Source organism: Myotis yumanensis, unplaced genomic scaffold, assembly GCF_028538775.1.
Source record: "Myotis yumanensis isolate MYYU_CA2020_CCGP unplaced genomic scaffold, mMyoYum1.0.hap1 SCAF_3, whole genome shotgun sequence".
Lineage (NCBI taxonomy): Eukaryota > Metazoa > Chordata > Mammalia > Chiroptera > Vespertilionidae > Myotis > Myotis yumanensis.
In genome coordinates this window covers 25,834,601-25,853,457 of record NW_027223754.1, presented here as the reverse complement: position 1 = coordinate 25,853,457, position 18,857 = coordinate 25,834,601, and the positions used below count along the sequence as shown (strand labels likewise).

Genomic DNA, 18,857 nt, shown 5'->3' with positions numbered 1-18,857 from the left:
TCTTTAAAGCTAAGAGTTTGTGTTTTATTCATCTCTAGCCTGGTGCCAGGCACAGAGCAGATTCTCAGTAAACATTTGCTGAATCAGACTAAGTAAATGCTCAGCATGAGGTGACTGCTGTGACTACACTGTAGTTGAGACAGATGTTTGTCACAACCGTGCTCCTGTGTGACTGTCTGCATTAAATCCCTGGGCCTTACACACCTATCGTAGCTGTGCCAACGTGGGCTTGTTCTGTGGCTCTGATGAGGGCGTTGGATTGAGATCACCACAGTCAGACTTGAAAGTAACTGAGGGTGACTCTGTTGAAAACAAACAAATTAAAAATAAAGTGAGAAAATTTCAAAACCATAAAGAAGAAAGAGAACATTGAGCCAGGACCGGATGGGAGCTGAGTGAAACTGTGAGGGATGCAGCTGCCCGGTAATAAAAAAGGGGAAACATGCTTTCATCATCTGATTAAAAGAAACATACCTGTTCCGGGCGGGGGCGGGGGCTGGGGGGGGGGGGCAACCCTCTTTTTTCCTGGGAAATCCAGCTTGGTTCTATATGTGGCTGTGCCCTGGTAAGGCTGTGTGACCTTAGCTAATCATTTGACTACTCCGGTCCTTGATTTCCCAGCATTCAGGGTCTCTAATATCCCTTTCTCTCCAGCATGCTCTGCAGAGACAGTCTGCCTAGAATCCCCTCTGAGAGAGATCCTGACACTGGCTCCAAATACCAGGACCAGCCTCCCAGAGCCCTAGCAATAAACCGGAGGTGTTTTCCTTCTAGATTTGCCAGCCTCCCTCCTTTGAGGCACTCAGGACCAAGGAATGCTCATGGAAAGTGATTGTGCTGTGCAAGTGAGCACGAGAACTAACCCCCCCCCCCCCCCGCCCCGCCCCGCGCCCCGTCAGCACCCACCCGCCACGCCACACTCGCTGCTGCCACAGCTGAGTCCCCTGCGATAAGCTGCCTGCAGCAGCTTCCCGGGCTCCCACAGCTCAAAAACGCCACCCCAGTTCCCAAGTAATCACAGAAGGCCTGTGCTCAGCGCCAGATAAGGCGCTTTGCAGATCGCAGTGCTCGGGAAGGGAGAGACTCCAGTGCAGACCTGCATGGGGGGGCGGGGGTGGGGGGCGGGGGTGCGCAGCGGCGGGCTAGTTAAGGACACAGAGCTGGAGAAGTGGCGTCCAGAGCACAGTCACTTGACAAATTGCTTTTCAGTGAATTTGTGTTTTGCAAATTGATTTGAGGGGAACTGGTTTCCTTCAGCACAATGCTCTTCCCCCTTCCCCAGATTCCTGTCCTAACAGATTGCTGTCTTGCCTTCAATCACTTTCTCCCTTTCTCTTATCAAAACTGGCTTTGACCTAGACTTTATCTGATAAGCTTATTCACACTGGGGTGTGAATAATTCACACGGCTTTGGACCCTACATTTAATGGTGTTTGAAATCTACAAGAGGAGGAAACCCAATTTGCAGACATTGGCAGGGGGAAATATTAGGTGAAGGAGTCCTCTCACCACCCACCCCCACCTCTTGCCCCTCACCCCCACACACCTTGGTGAGGCTGGCTGTGCTGATGTGCAAAAAGATTTGGCCCACAGTGGGTGGGGGATGGGGGTAGGGGGGTGGAGTCTGATCTAAATAGGAAGTAGGTAAAGTTCCCTTCCGAGCCCACTCTTCTTTGGCATCCAGGGCACTTGTGATAGTTACCCTGCCTGAGGATCCTAGGCAAAGAGAGTTGTAGACACCTTCCATTCTCCCAGCATGGGGCACCTGTCCTGGTCTCTGCTGCAGCAACTCCTCATTACTTTCCTCTGCTGGTTTTAGCAAAGCAATGGGGCTAATTTGTTAAGGGCCAGCGCACTACCATCCCCAGGTAGAATATTTGGTTTTAACAGGAATCTCCTGGAAACCATGCCCTGACACAAAGGGGGAATAGTAGTTTCAGGAACCCATGATGGGGCTGTGGAGATATTTGAAGATAGGTGAGTAAGGGACCCCTCAAATTACACCATCAAGAGCCAACCTCCTCCACCTTGGTGGCCAGGCTCTGTCTTCTGGGGCACCCCCCGGAAAGGAACATACTAGAACATAGATGACCAAAACAGGAGAAGGAAGGAGGGGTGGGAGAAGAGTTGAGAACTGTTGATGGGGAAGGAGCAGGAGAGGAGCAAGACACGAATGTCAGGATGGAGATTGCTTAGTGACTAAACCCATTTTCTATGTGGAGCCAAGATCTACTCATGTGTTGGAAATGAAATTTAGTTCATTGAGATGTTGTCAGAATAATTTGTGGCTCTAAGCAGCACTCTTCGAAGTCAGCTTTTGCCAGAAAGTTTGGAAGCATCGAAGTGCATGTCTCCGAAGACCAGGAAGCAGGAGAGGGATAAGGAGCACTGGGGCCAGGCTGCTTTCTCCAGGCGCAGACGTAGCCTCCCCAGGTAGAGCTGACACTTTCATTTGTTCCTGCAAGCTGCTGGTGGCCTGGGGATTGGGCATGGAAAGCGGTTGCCCCATTCCCCGCGCCCCCCGCTCCTCTTTTCCTTAAAATATAACTGCCAGCTTTGGTCACATTTGAGTGGCAAGGTGGCAAAGAAGCTATTTTCATACTAATTCTTTTTTTGAGACTACCACCATACTAAATGCCACCAACATTGTAGGTGGTTGGAGGTATTTAGTTTTCATATGACCTTCTTTCAAAATTTATTATTTTATTAAATGGACAGCTAGCTCTCCACATGTTTAGGGTGCACTGGTATTGCCTCTTTCCTTTTCCTGGTTGCGGCCGTGAAAATGAATGAACAAGGGGGTTGAAGTTATACCAGTTCGATTAAGTGGATGCCTAAAGCCTGGGCAAGATTGGAATTTCAAGGTCATCCGTGGCTTTGTGAGAGCTTCCCACACTCAATTCATATCGAAGGGGTGATGGTCTTGTTATCATCCCCTCTTTCCTTCCTCCCCTGTTATCTGATGCTCTTACAGAAGAGCTGCTCGCAGAGGCTGGACCGGCCCTGCGTGTGTCTAAGCTGATACCACTCAGGGCCCCTCCAGCTTCCCTCTCCTGCCCTTCGCAAGGAAGGGGCCCTGTTCCAGGGACTTGGAACAGCAGGACACGCAGGATGCACAGTCCCACTAACCACACCCTCCCTGCCTCTCTGCTCTTCACAGAATGGGCTGAACGGCTTGCACCTGGCCTCGAAAGAAGGCCACGTGAAGATGGTGGTTGAACTTCTGCACAAAGAGATCATTCTAGAAACCACAACCAAGGTACGTCTCTTGGGGAGTGAGGAAGCTTTACATTGACAATTCAAATGTGTGGTTCCTTCAGGTGTTGTCCAAAACCCTGGCATGGAAAATAGCCCTTCATGAGCCCATGTTTGCATCCTTCTGAAGTTCTCTTGTCTTTCCAATCATTTCCCGGTTCTGTGAATCCCTGAAGTCACAGGCCCCTGTTTCTGCAAAGATTCAGTAGGCCTTTACTTTATCCATATCATAGACTATCAATCTAAAAATAAACCCCATGTTCTGGTGGCTTCATGCTTCCTCAGGGTCCTCGATTGGAATATGGGGACTAAGAGCACCATGAGCCCCACAGTCAGGTGCCGTGGGTCCACTTCCTGAGATACTTTCTACTCTGTGACCTTGAGCAACCTACTCTGTGACCTTGAGCAACCTGGTCCGTGGAAAGTCTCCTCATCTGTAAAATGGAGAGTATAATGCTCAGTTGCAGGATTGACGTGAGCATGAAATGAGATAGTGTGGTCTCCGAAATGCCTGGCACTGAGGGCTGCGGAAGAGTCCAGATCCCTCTTCAGCAAGTCTTTGTCTGTCGGTCAGCCCCCGGCTGTCTCCTCTCCTGACCGATTGCCTTGCACAGCCTTCTCTCTTACCAGGAGGCACCCGGCAGGGGCTGAGTCACACCTCTCACAGTGTCTGTTCCTCTCCACAGCCATAGATTATAAACACCAGTGGCTTCAGTCCAGAAACCAAAGTCATGAGACGAATGCATCTACAGGTTGCAAACTCAGTTTTATTTCTTATATACATACATCATATCTGTTCAGTAAGCAGGATGCAGCCAGCATTGAAACACAAAACTAAGCAAAAAAAAATTGCCTCTAATTTACTAACTCGAGTCCTGTTTCCTCTTCCCTTCCTTCCTCCGTCGTTTCCCGTGGTTTTTCTCTTGGGCTTACCCCTCCAGCCTCTTGTTTTCCATCTGCTATTGATTCAATGTGGTCTCACATCGGCCTCAATTTCAGTCCCGCGCAGCAAACATTTTGCCGTCTCTCCAGCAGAGACCCAGAAGATCACTATGCAGAGAACAGATATAATTTATGGTTATGAAGTGAACTACCCAAATATTATGAAGGTAGAATCATCTCTTGAGATAAAATTCTGTAATTTTCATGTCATTTCCCGGAGGTGAAAAGATCTCACAGGTAAAACAGACAGAGCTGCTCTTCCTAAATGTGTGCGGGCACTTTTAACGCCATGACAAGCACCCACTGTTTCTGCCCTGCTCCTGCCGTGGCAGGGGGAGGCAGCGCGCTCTCTCCTGACGCTCTCGCTCACCTGGCTGCAAGCAGCGTGCCATCTGTGTGGGCCGGAGCAGCCTGTCTTCCCTGGCATTCCCCCAGGAGCTGCAAAAACACTGCGCTTCAGCACTTTTGCTCTTTCTGAATTTCCCCCCTTTATTTGTTATTTTGCAAGTGAACCCTTGGCGTGTCTTTGTTATTTATAGAAATGTTATAAGTCAGCGTGGTCTCCGAATGCCATCCAGAGGGAGGGGGGGACGGTGAAACTGAACCCGTGGGCTGAGATAGTCATACAGATTGGGGGACTGTAATGGGCCTCGAAAGCCTGAGAAAGATTTAGAAAAGAATAAAAAGCTAAACCCGATATAGTTTTCTAAACTGGGCTTAGGAATTTTAAAAGCACAAAACAAATGCATTCTGCCCCCATCCTGCCACCTGCGCCACTCAGAGGCCGGAGCTCAGCATCGAGGCTGGAGGTGCTCGGAGCAGCTTTAGTCCCTCCACTCACCCACCCAGCACCCCTGCAGCCACCCTCCCTTCCCCGGGCTCCTGGACGCCCTGGACATGGAGACGTGGGTCTGGGTGGGGCAAGTATAGCTGAGACTTTCTTCCTGCTTCTCAGGGGTGTGCTCCTTCATATGAGGGAGGGGCAGGGACACAGAGCCCCTCCCCTCTCCCTGTGACTCCTGACTCAGGGCCGGGGAGGGGTGGGGGGGGGCCTTCTTGAGCCTTACTGTTGTGCACAGATGCAGGGGTGGGGTGAAGGGGTGCCGGGGCGGGGGGTGGCTGCTTCCCAGGGTCTTCCCTCGGCTTTTATTTGTCACCAGTGCTGCCCTCAGCCCAGATTTTGAAGATGGCATGGGCCAAGGTCCACAGCCAGGGTTCCCCGTGTAACCAGCTTCCCTTCATGGTGTAGACAGGCAGCTCTGGAGTAGAGTGATTTCTGGCAGGAAGGGACAGATGATGGAAACTTTCAACACAGCTTCTGGAGGGGGAGGAGCCCGACACTCGGTCATCTCTGCCCCTCCATGCCTGACCTAGCGCCCGACACACATACACATGCCCAGCGAGTGACCCATGAATGGATGGACGCAGTGCACCTCCTTCTGCTAAAGGAGAGGCTTGGACTCCGGAGTCCTGGTTTCTAGAGGAGGTTCTGGTGCCAACAGTCCTGCCCCACTTCGTACAGCGAGCGTGTCAGACCCAAGTGCCAAGGCCTCTAACGTGGGCTCTGTGGACTTCTATGAAATATGATTAATTAGCATCTATACATTCGCTTCTGGCACTTACTCTCTGATGGCTATCTGAGGAAGAACTCTCTTGTTCGTCAAAGGAGACTTAAGGAGATAGCAGAAAGACAAGTTCGGGAAGCACCAAGCAGGACCCTCCTGCCTGTTTCAGAGGCAAAGATCCGAGCCCCTCCCGGCCCCCAGGGCACCTGTGCTGGGGCTGCCTCACCCACCTGGGGGCATTTGGAGCAGTGGTGACTGGGCGGCCACAGAGCTTAGGCCCCGTGCGGCTCAGTTCCAGCTGGATGAGGACCCTTCTCTCCCAAGAGATGGACGGCCAAAGCGCATGCAGTGGTCTGAAGTCCCTGCTTGTAGGGCATGAGTTTCCTGAGACCGACAGACTAGCGTAGTTAAAAACTCTACACCACCTGCACCAGGAAAAAGGAGGTCATTTGAGATCTCTGCTCCTAAGTAGTGCAGGGACAGATGGGTCCAGGTGTGGTCCTCCCGCCCCCCCCCCCCCCCCCCGCCATGTGACAGCGGTTGTCAAGCGGGGCCTGTCCTGCCTGCCTCTCGCCGAGCATGGGTGCCAGTGGGACACGTAGGTGAGTCATCCTTGGAGAAAGTGCTGACGCTCCAGCCCCAGGACACCCAGGCAGGAAGGAGCGGGCAGGGAGGCTGGCATCCTGGAACCCACAGAGCCTTCTGGACCCGAACGCCGTCCAGGAATTCCTGTGAGATACCCGGAAGAATCCCGACCAGAAAACTTGGGCGTTCCACTCGCCTCCTCAGAACCCGACCGGTTTCTTAGTCTCTGTTGTCGGTTCTTAGCTTTTAAAAAGTTGACTTTAAAACCATTGTGTATCTCACTTTCTTCTACTATTTATTCTTGCCGGCTTTCCACTCTTATTTGGTGAATGCTTGCTCATAGCATTTACTTATTAATGTTTCAAATAATCTTTTTTTTTATATTTTCCTTCGTCAGGTTTTTTTTCTATTTATTTTTCCCCATTTACTTTCATGTTTTTCTTCTTTTCCTTGATATAGTTCATTTTATTATCCCCCAACTCCTTTGGATATTTCTACCCTTTTTATTCTGTTTGATACTTTACTCCCTCTCTTCCTCTCTCGCTCCCTCTGTCCATGTTGGTCCAGCTTTCGCTTGGTGGGTCACAGCATCCGGGGTGCTGAGCCGGTAGGGTCTTCTGGCCTCCTTTTCCGCAGAGCCCATTGTCCTGCAGGTACAGGTCGGGAGGCGCCGGAAGTCCAGAGAAGACCGCGTGGTGTGCCTGGCACACCTTTGGGGTGGGTCCCGAGAAGGCTGGCTGTTAGCAGGTGACAAGCCGTTGCACCTGCCCGCAGCCGATCAGTGTGGAGAAGTCAGTTGGCTTTCTTATTCTTTGACATTAGTTTTTCACGGAGAACAGGAAGGATGTCCCTCTTGCTGTTGGGTCAGGTGTGTTGTCTACCCCCTTTGACCTTAAAGGAAGCCACTGCGCACCCCCAAACAGCATCCATGTTCCTGTACCTTTAGCAGTCACATAGGGAGGTGTGGTGGGAAACCTCTTCTTCTCCCTCCCCGTGTGTTTCAGAAGGGGAACACGGCTTTGCACATCGCCGCCCTCGCTGGTCAGGACGAGGTGGTCCGGGAGCTGGTCAATTATGGAGCCAACGTCAACGCCCAGTCCCAGGTGTGGCTCTCTCCGGTCCCTGCGCTAGAGGGCGCTCTTTTCTCCTTCACCTGTGTGTCTGTTACATCGTGGGCACTGGCTGCTGGGCTGCACACACTGCGAGGCTGAATCTAGGTTTGCTAGTGATCTGTCTCCAAGCAGCGAAGAAGGCATCTTTAGTATTTTTTCACACTTCTACACATTCTAGGCATGATGTGGTTGGTCATTGTGGACCTCGTCCCTGTTCAGGAAACCAGCCAAATCATATATTTAGTTGTGGCCCATTTGGGGAGAGAAGCTGTGCATGGGGGCTGGGGCGGGTGAAAACAGAGAAGTGTGTGGGAGAGGCTGATTGACGGAGGCGAGGGGCAGAAACAGATTCCATGGAGTGTCGCCCCCACCTTGTGGCCTTTTGTGATCATCCCATTAGGCCGTTTCAAAGGGCAATGAGTTTTTAGACCTGGAGCTACGGGTGGGGGTGTTGTCCGGTGGGCCAGGTGAAAACAGGGTGTGAGAGCGCTGTCCTCCAGTTTAGAGATTTTTTGCACTGGTTTTAGCATCTCTCACTGTTGTGGGTGACGTGCAATGACTTTTTCTCTTGGTTTACAGAAAGGCTTCACACCCCTGTACATGGCAGCACAAGAGAATCACTTGGAAGTGGTTAAGTTCTTACTGGAGAATGGAGCTAATCAGAATGTAGCCACAGAAGTAAGTACCTTGGGAAATGGCCGCACCGCCGGAAGCCTCCAGGGGTAGGACATGGTTGCGGGGCATGTGTTCCTGAGGCGTGGCCGGAGGTGCTGCCTGTGTCCTGATTAACATAGTGTCATTGAGCGCTCTTGACCTTCAGATCCCTGTACTCCTCCTGGCTGCTGTTGGCTCTGCAAGGCAGTAAGAGACAGAGCCATGGGTCTTGAGGAATGCCCAGGCACATAGCAGAGAAATGACATCAGAGTCTAACATGTCGCTTCCACTATAACCAACACTGAAGGCAGGACAGGGGTGGGGCAGCTGTGTATGATTGGCAGGTCTGCTTTGGACCTTAATGAGAAAGTCTCTTGCCATGAATCCATGGTGCACCCACGACAAGTCAATTAACTCTGATCCTGAATTTTGCCATTGATGAAACGATGACGTTGAACCTGAAGCTAAGGCTTCTCTTGAGCTTTATCACTGTAAAGTCTCAACAGTTACATGACTCTGTTATCATTCTGCTTCGCCAGTTTGTGGGGTCCCAGTATACAACTGAGAGAATGAATAACAGTAGCTCACAATTAAGATCTCAGTGCCTGACATGGTTTCTAGCTTTTAGTAGGTATTCATTAATTTTTGTGAAATAAATAAGTGAATACCCATTTGCCGTGTTTAAGGCACTGTCCAGGCACCAGTAGATGGGGTGAGAAGAGGTAGGAAAAGAAGCAGATGCTTCTCATAGCACTCAGACTGGGAACAAATTATAAAGGCAAAATAAGTCAGTGCTTAAGAAAAATGCTGTGGTAGGTTCTGTGAGGTTGCAGAGGAGAGCGGGGTCAAGGAAGGCTTCAAGGAGGAGGTGGCATTGACCTGGGACTTAGAGGAAGGTGGGAGGGCTTTGAAGAGAAGAGGACTGGAGGCCGAGGGCCTGCTTTGAGCAAGAGCCCCGAGGTGTGGTCACGTGGGTCCTGCCTGAGGCCAGCCGAGGGTCAGCCACAGTCAGAGCAAATCGACCTTTCCTCCTCCCCTCTGGCCAGGACGGCTTCACCCCTCTCGCCGTGGCTCTGCAGCAGGGCCACGAGAACGTGGTGGCACACCTCATCAACTACGGGACGAAGGGGAAGGTGCGCCTCCCTGCCCTGCACATCGCGGCCCGCAACGACGACACCCGGACGGCGGCGGTGCTTCTGCAGAACGACCCCAACCCGGACGTGCTTTCCAAGGTGAGGGCAGCCCGACGGAGGACCAGGAGAAGTCTAGAGCCTGGACCGTGGAGACCCGCGGGTTACCAAGGCAGCTCACCCAGACCCGAGGTGGTCCTAGCCGTTACACGGAGCACCAGCCCCACGGTGACTTCAGGTCCCCACTAGGACATCTAGGAGCCCCACTTTAAACCCCCGGTGGGCACTGAGAAAATGTGCTTGGTGTGGAGCAGGGCAGGTTTCTGTGGCTCCCGGCCATCCAGAAAGTGTCCAGGTGGGCAGGCTGGGTCTCTGGCCAGAGCGCACCTTTGGAATCCCAGCAGATGGTGTTCTAGAATATTGTTTTCCTGGCTGCCCCCTGGTGGAGGGAGGGAGTAACCCCACATGTGGAGGGTCATCCTGGGGGCCTGCACGGCTAGCCATCTGGACATGCTGTTTGATGTTTTGAGTCACTGATGACCCACTCCCTGTAAGTTTAGGTGATTCATTTCTTCTCTTGTTGTGGGAATTGACTTGCATTTGGGTTATTCTTATAGTCCCCTCACCCCATGGCCCCTGGGTTTGGTCTGGAGAAGTGCTGACTGGGTAGGTAGGGTCTGAGGTTATGGAACAGAAAGATGGCAATAGACCCACCAAGGGGTCGGATGTCTGCGTTTGACTAGCCAGCTGAGTCATTATACCCTTTAAAGGGGCTGACACATCCCTAGAACTGAGATCATGGGCCCAATCCCACTTTTTACTCATTAATTAAAATCTCTTCATAAGTAAGCACTCAGATGACAGCGCCTACAGAGTTGGAGGCAATCCTAGTCCATGGTTTGTCCGTGTGAACCACAGAACAAAGAATGTGGGTCACGCGGGGGCAGTACCTATTTTTTTAAAAATATGTTTTTTATTGATTTCAGAGAGATGAAGGCAAAGGGAGAGAGGGATAGAAACATCAATCATGAGAGAGAATCATTGATCCGCTGCCTCCTGCACACCTCTTACTGCATCCTGGGCGTGTGCCTTGACAGGGAATCGAACCATGACCTCCTGGTTCACGAGGCAACACTCAATCCCTGAGCCACACTGGCCAGGCTAGCTTTTTATTTTTTAGGTTTTTGTATGGTGGTAAGTTTTTTAAAAAAATTTATTGGGGTGACATGGTTAAGAAGATTATATAGGTTTCAAGTGTGCATTTCTATGATACATGATATCTGTACATTGTTTTGTGTGTCCAACACCCAAAGTCAAATCATCTTCCTTCACCATATATTTGGTCCCCTGTAGCCTTTATTACTTCCTCACCCCCTTTCCCTCTGGTAACCACCATACTCTTGCCTGTGTCTCTGAGTTTTTGTTTATTTATCTTTGTTTGTTTACTTGTTGCTTACAGTTTTATACCCCAAATATGAGTTAAATCAGATAGTTCTTAACTTTTTCTGCCTTTTGGCTTAGCAAGATAGTCTCAAGGTCCATTTATGTTGTTGCAAATGGAAATATCTCATCTTTTCTTATGGCTGAGTAGTATTCCACTGTATATACGTAGCACATCTTCTTTATCCAGTGATCTCTGAAGGACACTTTGGTTGTTTCCATGTCTTGGCCACCAGGAATAATGCTGCAATGAATATAGGGGTGCACATAGCTTGCAAATAATTTTCACCTGGATTTTGAATAGAACCTGTCACAGACTCTCTCGACCCCTCCGGCGAATGTTCCCATCAGCCTAACTCTGCTTGATGTGTGGGGTCCTCTGGCCCGGCCGGCGTTGTCGGAATCCCTGGGCTGATGCCGAGACAGAAATGGCAGTACATGGCGCGTGACAAGTTGTCCCCCCTCTGTTGTGCCCCAGACAGGATTTACCCCCCTCCACATCGCAGCTCACTATGAGAACCTCAACGTGGCCCAGCTACTCCTCAACCGGGGAGCCAGTGTCAACTTCACGCCACAGGTGAGCTCTCTGGCGGGCCAGGGCTCGGGGGCCTAGAGTCTAGGTGCTCCCACCTCTCTCCTATGGCAGCATGAATTCCCCCGACTGCAGGAGGGGCTGTGGCTCCTCGTTGGTGGGTTTCTAATCACATGCCCCTCAGCCCCCCTGTGCCCCTTCTAGAGGGGGAAACCTGGAGGGTGGGACTGGCTTGCTTTCCCAGTGTGCTGACCCTGGAAGACCTGGGCGTGGCCAGCGTGCCGTGATTAACAACAATAATACAGGTTTTGAAATCTTTCTTTGGCAAGAAATGTCCTAAGAGTAGGCTTAATGTGGCTGTTAGTTCTGCTGCCGTTGCAGGGCGGGGCCGGGGCCATGAGGGGTGGGGTAGGGAGCAGCTGCTTTCCCCAGGAGGATGCACGCCCTGACTGGTCCTGTTCTCCCTCCAGAACGGCATCACACCGCTGCACATCGCCTCCCGCCGGGGGAACGTGATCATGGTGCGGCTCCTGCTGGACCGCGGGGCCCAGATAGAGACAAGGACCAAGGTGGGTGCCAGGGGCTCCGTGGCAAGGCCAGGGGAGGGATTCTACCTTCCAGAGTCTGACCCGGGGTGGTGGGTCTCGGGGATGAGCTGGTGGTGGGCCTGCAGCCGCCTGGAGCTGCACACAGCGGGAGCCAGGGGGCAGCAGGAGACAATAACAAGACAGCGATGGAGTCAAGCTGGTTCTAAGGAGGCATCGTGCTCCTTGCTGTCCCACCTCCTTGCGTGGCCTTTCCCCCTTGGCTCCCCTGCGGTGGGAATGATGCTGGGGCAGCCTTCTCTCCAACGTCCTCTGATAGGTGCCTTTGGGGCTTTCTCTTTGTGACTCTGTTTTTTAAAGGATGAATTGACACCTCTCCACTGTGCAGCTCGGAATGGGCACGTGCGAATCTCAGAGATCCTGCTGGACCACGGGGCACCCATCCAAGCCAAAACCAAGGTGCGTGCCTCCTTTCCACGAGGAGTATCTTTTAGGCGGGGCTCCAGGCCAGGCCAGCCTGGGATCCTAATACTGCTAACTGAGCCAGTGTGCGTGACTACCCGCAATGCCCGTTACATAGGAGGCACTCTGTATAGCCCTAATTGTTATCTTGATCAGGACCAGCAAAATGTTCTCTAAGGGCCAGATAGTAAATATTTTTAGGCTTTGCAGGCCTTGGTCTTTGTCTCAATGACTCCACTCCACCATTATAGCAGGAAAGCAACCATGGATAATAATATGCAAACTAGCAGCCGTGTTCCAATAAAACTTTATTTACAAACACAGGCAGCAGGCCAGATTCGACCCCCAGGTTGCAATTGTCTGTAGCTTTAGATCAACCCTTGTCTATTTCACCCTGGCTCCAGAACAGACAGGAGCTAAGCACTGGGAAAAGTCTTCAGAGCAGGGCCAGGCTGGAGTAAAGTTAAAAAGGAAACAAAGCAGTTCTTTTCAGTGTCCATTAGGGACCAGAGCCAAGGCCCATCCTTGGGTCCTCATAGCAGGTCTTGGGTCTTCCTGGGGCTAACGCTGTCAGACCACCCGGTGCTGCCTACACCTCCTCCAGGCCCCGTTCCCCATTCTTTGGGGTGAATTTAGAGGATGTGAGTTTAGAATAGTGAGGCAGAAACCACTCTAGAGGTTTTCTGTGAGCAGTTCTATGTCATAAAGTTATAGCATAGTTCTTAACCATGCAAGGCAATTTATTTCCTGACAAATGATCATGTGAGTATTCTACAGAGCTCTCTGTAATTTGGGTCATGATTCACAGCACCAAGCTGGCATGTGTGTGCATGTGCATGTGTGTGTGTGTGTGTTGGGTGAAGGTATCCTCTACTAAATAAGTTTATATCTCATTTAATCCTCCATCCAAGGCTGCTGTCCTTTGAGCATGCCTCTTACCCGCTCTGTGCCTCCGTTTCTTCATCTGGAGAGCTCTCGTCTCTCCCAGGGTTATTGGAATGATTACATGAAATTGCATCTTTGAAAGACCATGTAAAAGCAAAAGTCCTCAGAGAAGTGAAGGTATAATTGCTACTACCACTTATTAGGTCAGGAAATTCTCAACATCTTTCCACAGAGGGCCTGTATTTAAACTCATGAATGTCCTAAGTTAGTAATGCTCTTATATTATCTAGATTATTAAAATGGGACTAAAAAAAGGTAGTTATGAAAATTCTTTACTGAGAATTTTCTTCTTTTCAATTGGGAAATATGGTATGACCTGTTTAAAATGCAGCGAGTGGAACGAAGTGTGTGGCTTGTGAGGGCTGCTATAACAAAGTGCCCATCCTGCGGAGGGGGTGGCCTTAAACCACAGAAGGTTATTGTCTCACAGTCTGGAGGTCAGGGTCAGCAGGCTTGGCTCCCCTGAGGCTGTGAGGGAGAATCTGCTCCTGGCCCCCTCCCCCCACCGCAGTTTCTTGTGGTTTGCAGGGAGTCTCTGGTTTGTAGAAGCATCACCAAGATCTTTCTCATCTTTGCACGGCGTTCTCCCTGTGTGTATGTTTGTGTAAAATTTCTCCTTAAAAAAAGTTTTTTACTGATTTCAGAAGGAAGGGAGAGGGAGAGAGAGATAGAAACATCACTGATGAGAGAGAATCATTGATCAGCTGCCTCCTGCACACCTTGCCCCTCTTCCCTCCACTGGGGATCGAGCCCACAACCCAGGTATGTGCCCTGACTGGTAATCGAACCATGACCTCCTGGTTCATAGGTCGATGCTCAACCACTGAGGCACACCAGCCAAGCCAAATTTCTCTTTTTTATAAGGACAGCAGTCATACTGGAATAGGCCCTACACTAATGACCTCATCTTAACTAACTACACCTACAGTGACCCTATTTCCACATGAAGCATCGTGTAGGGAAGAAGCTGGAAGTGAGGTTGGAATCATTGCCCTGAATTGCCGTGTTCTGTCTCCAGAAGCCTTTGTGATTACTTGTTTTCTTCCCTCTCCACCCAGAACGGCTTGTCCCCAATTCACATGGCGGCTCAGGGAGACCACCTTGACTGTGTTCGACTTCTATTGCAATACAACGCAGAAATAGATGACATCACCCTGGATCACCTGACCCCCCTCCACGTGGCAGCCCACTGTGGCCATCACAGAGTGGCCAAGGTCCTTTTGGATAAAGGGGCCAAACCAAACTCCAGAGCCCTGGTGAGTGGGAGGCTGTTGGAGAAGGTGCCAGAGGGACAAAGACCAAGGGAGGCAGGACCAGAGCTGCTTGGCTGAGCCTCCAGGGCGGGACACTGACCTGGAAGGTGTCAGTGCATGCTCACGGGGCATGGAGGTGCACAGGCAGGACAGTGACCCCCGCTGACAGCAGCCCCAGTAACAGACTGAGATCAGGGGAGGCTTTTGGGCCCAGGAGCCCTGACTCAGGAAGCAGAGTTCATGGTTTGCACCTGGGCTGAGGGTGCCACTCCATCTGAGCTGGGCCCAGAGCTGAGGGACGGTGATTTCTTAGAGACCGCCTGGCTTTCTATGCTCTGTGGGTGAGTGAAATGGCCTGGATAAGTATGCATCCTTCCTCTGCAGAGTGTTCATGCTGCTCTGCAGAGGTGAGTCCAGGCCTAAAGCTAATCCCCTCCTGGGTGGTTCAGGGACCTGAGGGCTGGAGCTTTGCCCAGAGTCTGCCCAGGACCCCCTCTCTAGAGGGGGAGAATTTGGAAGGCAGAGTAGCCTCTGACTGCAAGGATGGTTCAATCATTCATTCAGAAAACTCTCATCAGGCTTGTACCACATGCAGGGCACTGTTCCAGGTGGTCGGAGTTTCTCAGCCTCAGCACTGTTGACATTTTGAGCCTGATACTTTTTGTGGCAAGGGGGCTGCCGTGTGCACTAGAGGATGTGTAGCAGCATCCCCAGCCTCTACCTGCTAGGTGCTAATAGCATTTCTCCTCAGTGGTGACAATCAAAGTCTCTCCAGACATTGCCACATGTCCTGGGGTGGGGATGGGGGGACACCTCACACACACACATACTTAGAGAACCACTGCCCTAGGGGGATAAAGCACCGAAAAACACCAGCGAATAGACAAAAACGAGCAAGCAAATATCATTGCCCTGGTGGAGTTTCCGGTTTAGCGTATTACTTTAGGGCAGAGCTGATGCACAGAAATCCGTTTTACTAAACATGAGCATCAGTCTCTGAGAAGAGGAAATGCGATTGGCTTCGCAAACACACTCTTCCGTGTAAATTTCCCCTCGAAGAGACTTTAAACAGCAGGCTCTTTTCAGTGCATCCAAGAAGATGATTAAATTTTTAGAAAAGGTTTATAGACAACATGCTCAGGAACGTGCCTGGTGCCTAAAGTGAGAGCCACAGGCCTCTGCAGCGATTTGCAGTAAGTGACATTCTGGTCTGTGGGGAATTGCTGACAGGCTGGGGCAGAGGCTGCCTCTCACTCAGCAAGGTGGTCTGGGTGCCCCTTGGGCTGGCATGTCAGCGCCCGCTTGTCTGTCTCCCTTTGTGTGGGGCTGCAGAATGGCTTCACCCCCTTACACATCGCCTGCAAGAAGAACCACATCCGGGTCATGGAGCTGCTGCTGAAGATGGGAGCTTCCATCGACGCTGTCACCGAGGTAGGAGAAACTCTGCCGGTGAGCGGGTGGCCTCCCCCCACAGTTTCCCCCCATGGCCCCCTGGAGAGTTGTCCTGTGTAGCCATGTGTGGCCACAGGAGTGTGCGTGTGCATGCAAGTCTAGACTGCTCCAAAGAACATATCGGGGGTGACCGAGACAAGGGAACCTGTGTCAAGTCTCAGGGAGCTTTCCAAGATCAGGTGCAATTCTTTGAGTTGTAAAGTGGGCAGAATCATCCTGTAGTGAATGATGTTTTCCCTCCAGCCACTTTCCTGGAAATGAACCCATCTCATTTAACCCCCTTTTCTTGGAAAACTAGTCTAGAGCAGCTGGAGGCAGGAAAGCCTCAGTGACATCTGACTGTCTCTTCTTTGGGGGAGTGGGGAAGTCCTCTCTCTTCTCACTCCTCTTTTCTGTTCCAGTCCGGCCTGACCCCTCTCCACGTGGCCTCCTTCATGGGGCACCTGCCCATTGTGAAGAACCTCCTGCAGCGGGGGGCATCACCCAATGTCTCCAACGTGGTAAGCCTGTGGGGACAGCAAGGGCTCTTTTCTTGACACCAAAAGCTCAGAGGGCCGCTTACACGCTGGCCCAATGAGCCTCAGAGTGCTGCTTTAGCCAGTGATCCCTAGATCTCCTCTCTGGGGATAGAGTAGAATTCTCAGAAGAGCAGAAGCTTCGGACTTGGGGAGAACGCCCATATATACTGACACTTTCCCAATTAAACTTGTCACACATCTGCAAGTTTTGGAGGATGTATTTTGGACAATAATTTAGGAACTTCTGTGTTATCTGGGAATACATTTGCAGTTTTAAACATTCATGAACTCTGAGGTTTACCTGTGTGTATACTTAGAACACACACACACACACACACACACACACACACACACACACTGGGCATCAGCAGCCTGAAGGCTGAAGGAGCTGCTTGCTGGGGCAACTCCACCTCTTGGATGGAAACCTGCCAACCTTCTCCAGGCTCACGCTTCAGAGCCCTGCGTGTGCCCTTGGGGAAACCCAGCATGTATTAACAGGTCTATAATTTCGTTATTTTACAGAAAGTGGAGACCCCGCTACACATGGCAGCCAGGGCAGGGCACATGGAAGTCGCCAAATACCTGCTCCAGAACAAAGCCAAAGTCAATGCCAAGGCCAAGGTGTGTCCTGGAGGTGGGAAGGACCCTGGGATGCAAACTATTCAAGCCCCATGCGGAGAAACCCACCCTATTAGAGGCCTGGCCGCAGTGCTGGTCGCACAATGATTCCTTGTCGTTCCCGTGGCCACCGCACTAAACACTGGGTCCTGCTTGGCAGGGGTTCTGACAAGGCCAGAGACGGGTTTGCTCAGAGCTACGTGTCTTCAGGATGATGCAAGTCCAGGGGCGTGGCTGGCCTGCAGCGCTTATTGGGCTGAAAGGGTTTCATGGTGGTTACAGTCGTGGTGTACGAAGAGAAGCGACTTTTTAAAGAAAGTGTTGCCAGTGAAAATCAGTCAGGAATGACTTGATCTAAAAACGGATGCCTCCCCCTTGTTGGAAAAGGCATTTCGAGGGGCTGGTGGGTGAAGAATAAGACTAGCTGCTGAGTCAGCAAGTTGATTGGCTTTGGCCAAGACCAGACTCTCCTACCCCACAGGTGGCAGAGGCTCTGCTTAGAGTTAAGACTCTGGTTTCTGGTTGGGCCACGTGAGGGAGCCCCCCCCTTCCCCCCCCCCCCCCCCCGCTGGGCCCAACAACACAGAGACCTCACCCACTGAACCCCTTCAGCATCAGGCATGAACAGGAAGGGTTGGAATGGGGTGAAGAAGTCATCTTTCCTCTTCAGCAGTGTAGACTCTAATGACCCTTGGCATAGAGAAACCCAAAGCAGCATCAAAGAGGTAGATGTAGTGTCCACTCAGATTGGGATGAACGTGGCAATCACCACTACAGCTTGTTGAGAGCGTGTCACCTACCAAACACTGTGTGAAACATGTTATCCACACTCTCTGCTTGATCCTAGCCATAGTCCTAGGACAGTGATGGCGAACCTTTTGAGCTCGGCGTGTCAGCATTTTGAAAAACCCTAACTTAACTCTGATGCCGTGTCACATATAGACATTTTTTGATATTTGCAACCATAGTAAAACAAAGACTTTATTTTTGATATTTATTTTATATATTTAAATGCCATTTAACAAAGAAAAATCAACCAAAAAAATGAGTTCGCATGTACCTCTGACACGCGTGTCATAGGTTCGCCATCACTGTCCTAGGAGGTTGATATTATTATTCCCACTTCACAGATGGGAAGGCTGAGCCTTTGGGCAACTAGGTACAAATAGCTACTCACTTAAGAGGTTGTTGTAAGGATTGAATAAGACATAGCATATTGGTTTCTGTAACTCAGAGATGTGATTTGAGTGCCACCTCTTTATGGAACTGTGTGCCCTTGAGAAAGCCACGTAACTCTCTGGGCATCACCTCCCTTCTTTGTAAGGTGAAGCTCTGGATTAGTTAACCTTAGTAGCCCCTCTTCTTCTTTTCCACTCCGGGTTCCAGGATGACCAGACCCCACTTCACTGTGCAGCTCGCATCGGCCATACAAACATGGTGAAGCTCCTGCTAGAAAACAGTGCCAACCCCAACCTGACCACCACTGCCGGGCACACCCCCCTGCACATTGCAGCTCGAGAGGGCCACGTGGAAACAGCTCTGGCCCTGCTGGAAAAGGAAGCGTCCCAGGCATGCATGACCAAGGTACAGCCTCCTCCTTCTGTTCTCTAGCAGCGACTACCCCAGGCCACTCACTGCTGGGCCTGGGGGCAGGGGAGGGCATTCCCACCTGATCCTCTGTGTTGCCTTAATTGTGCTGAAAGCGGAGCGGCGGGGGGGGGGGGGGGGGGGGGGGGGGGGGCGGGGGGGGCAGCACCCCACAAGACTGGCCACCATTTGGGAGCCTGATATGTCCTGGTTCTGTCCCAGAAAGGCGGTGGACTGTAGTTTCCCATTCACCCATTCAGCC

The 18,857-nt window shown here is 51.3% G+C and overlaps 1 protein-coding gene across 9 annotated transcripts in view; it reads left to right on the top strand.

Annotated features, from left to right (window-relative positions):
- The window catches only part of ANK1 (ankyrin 1), a 203,714-nt gene that overhangs the window by 125,161 nt on the left and 59,696 nt on the right, over positions 1-18,857 (top strand). For all 9 annotated transcript variants that reach the window (XM_070408458.1, XM_070408455.1, XM_070408454.1 and 6 more), the window contains exons 3-14: positions 3,161-3,259; positions 7,352-7,450; positions 8,039-8,137; positions 9,160-9,345; positions 11,162-11,260; positions 11,686-11,784; positions 12,121-12,219; positions 14,226-14,423; positions 15,753-15,851; positions 16,274-16,372; positions 16,913-17,011; positions 18,395-18,592. In XM_070408458.1, the coding sequence (XP_070264559.1) occupies positions 3,209-3,259; positions 7,352-7,450; positions 8,039-8,137; positions 9,160-9,345; positions 11,162-11,260; positions 11,686-11,784; positions 12,121-12,219; positions 14,226-14,423; positions 15,753-15,851; positions 16,274-16,372; positions 16,913-17,011; positions 18,395-18,592 (1,425 nt within the window). In that variant the 5' untranslated portion in view covers positions 3,161-3,208. The remainder of the gene's footprint in view (positions 1-3,160; positions 3,260-7,351; positions 7,451-8,038; positions 8,138-9,159; positions 9,346-11,161; positions 11,261-11,685; positions 11,785-12,120; positions 12,220-14,225; positions 14,424-15,752; positions 15,852-16,273; positions 16,373-16,912; positions 17,012-18,394; positions 18,593-18,857) is intronic.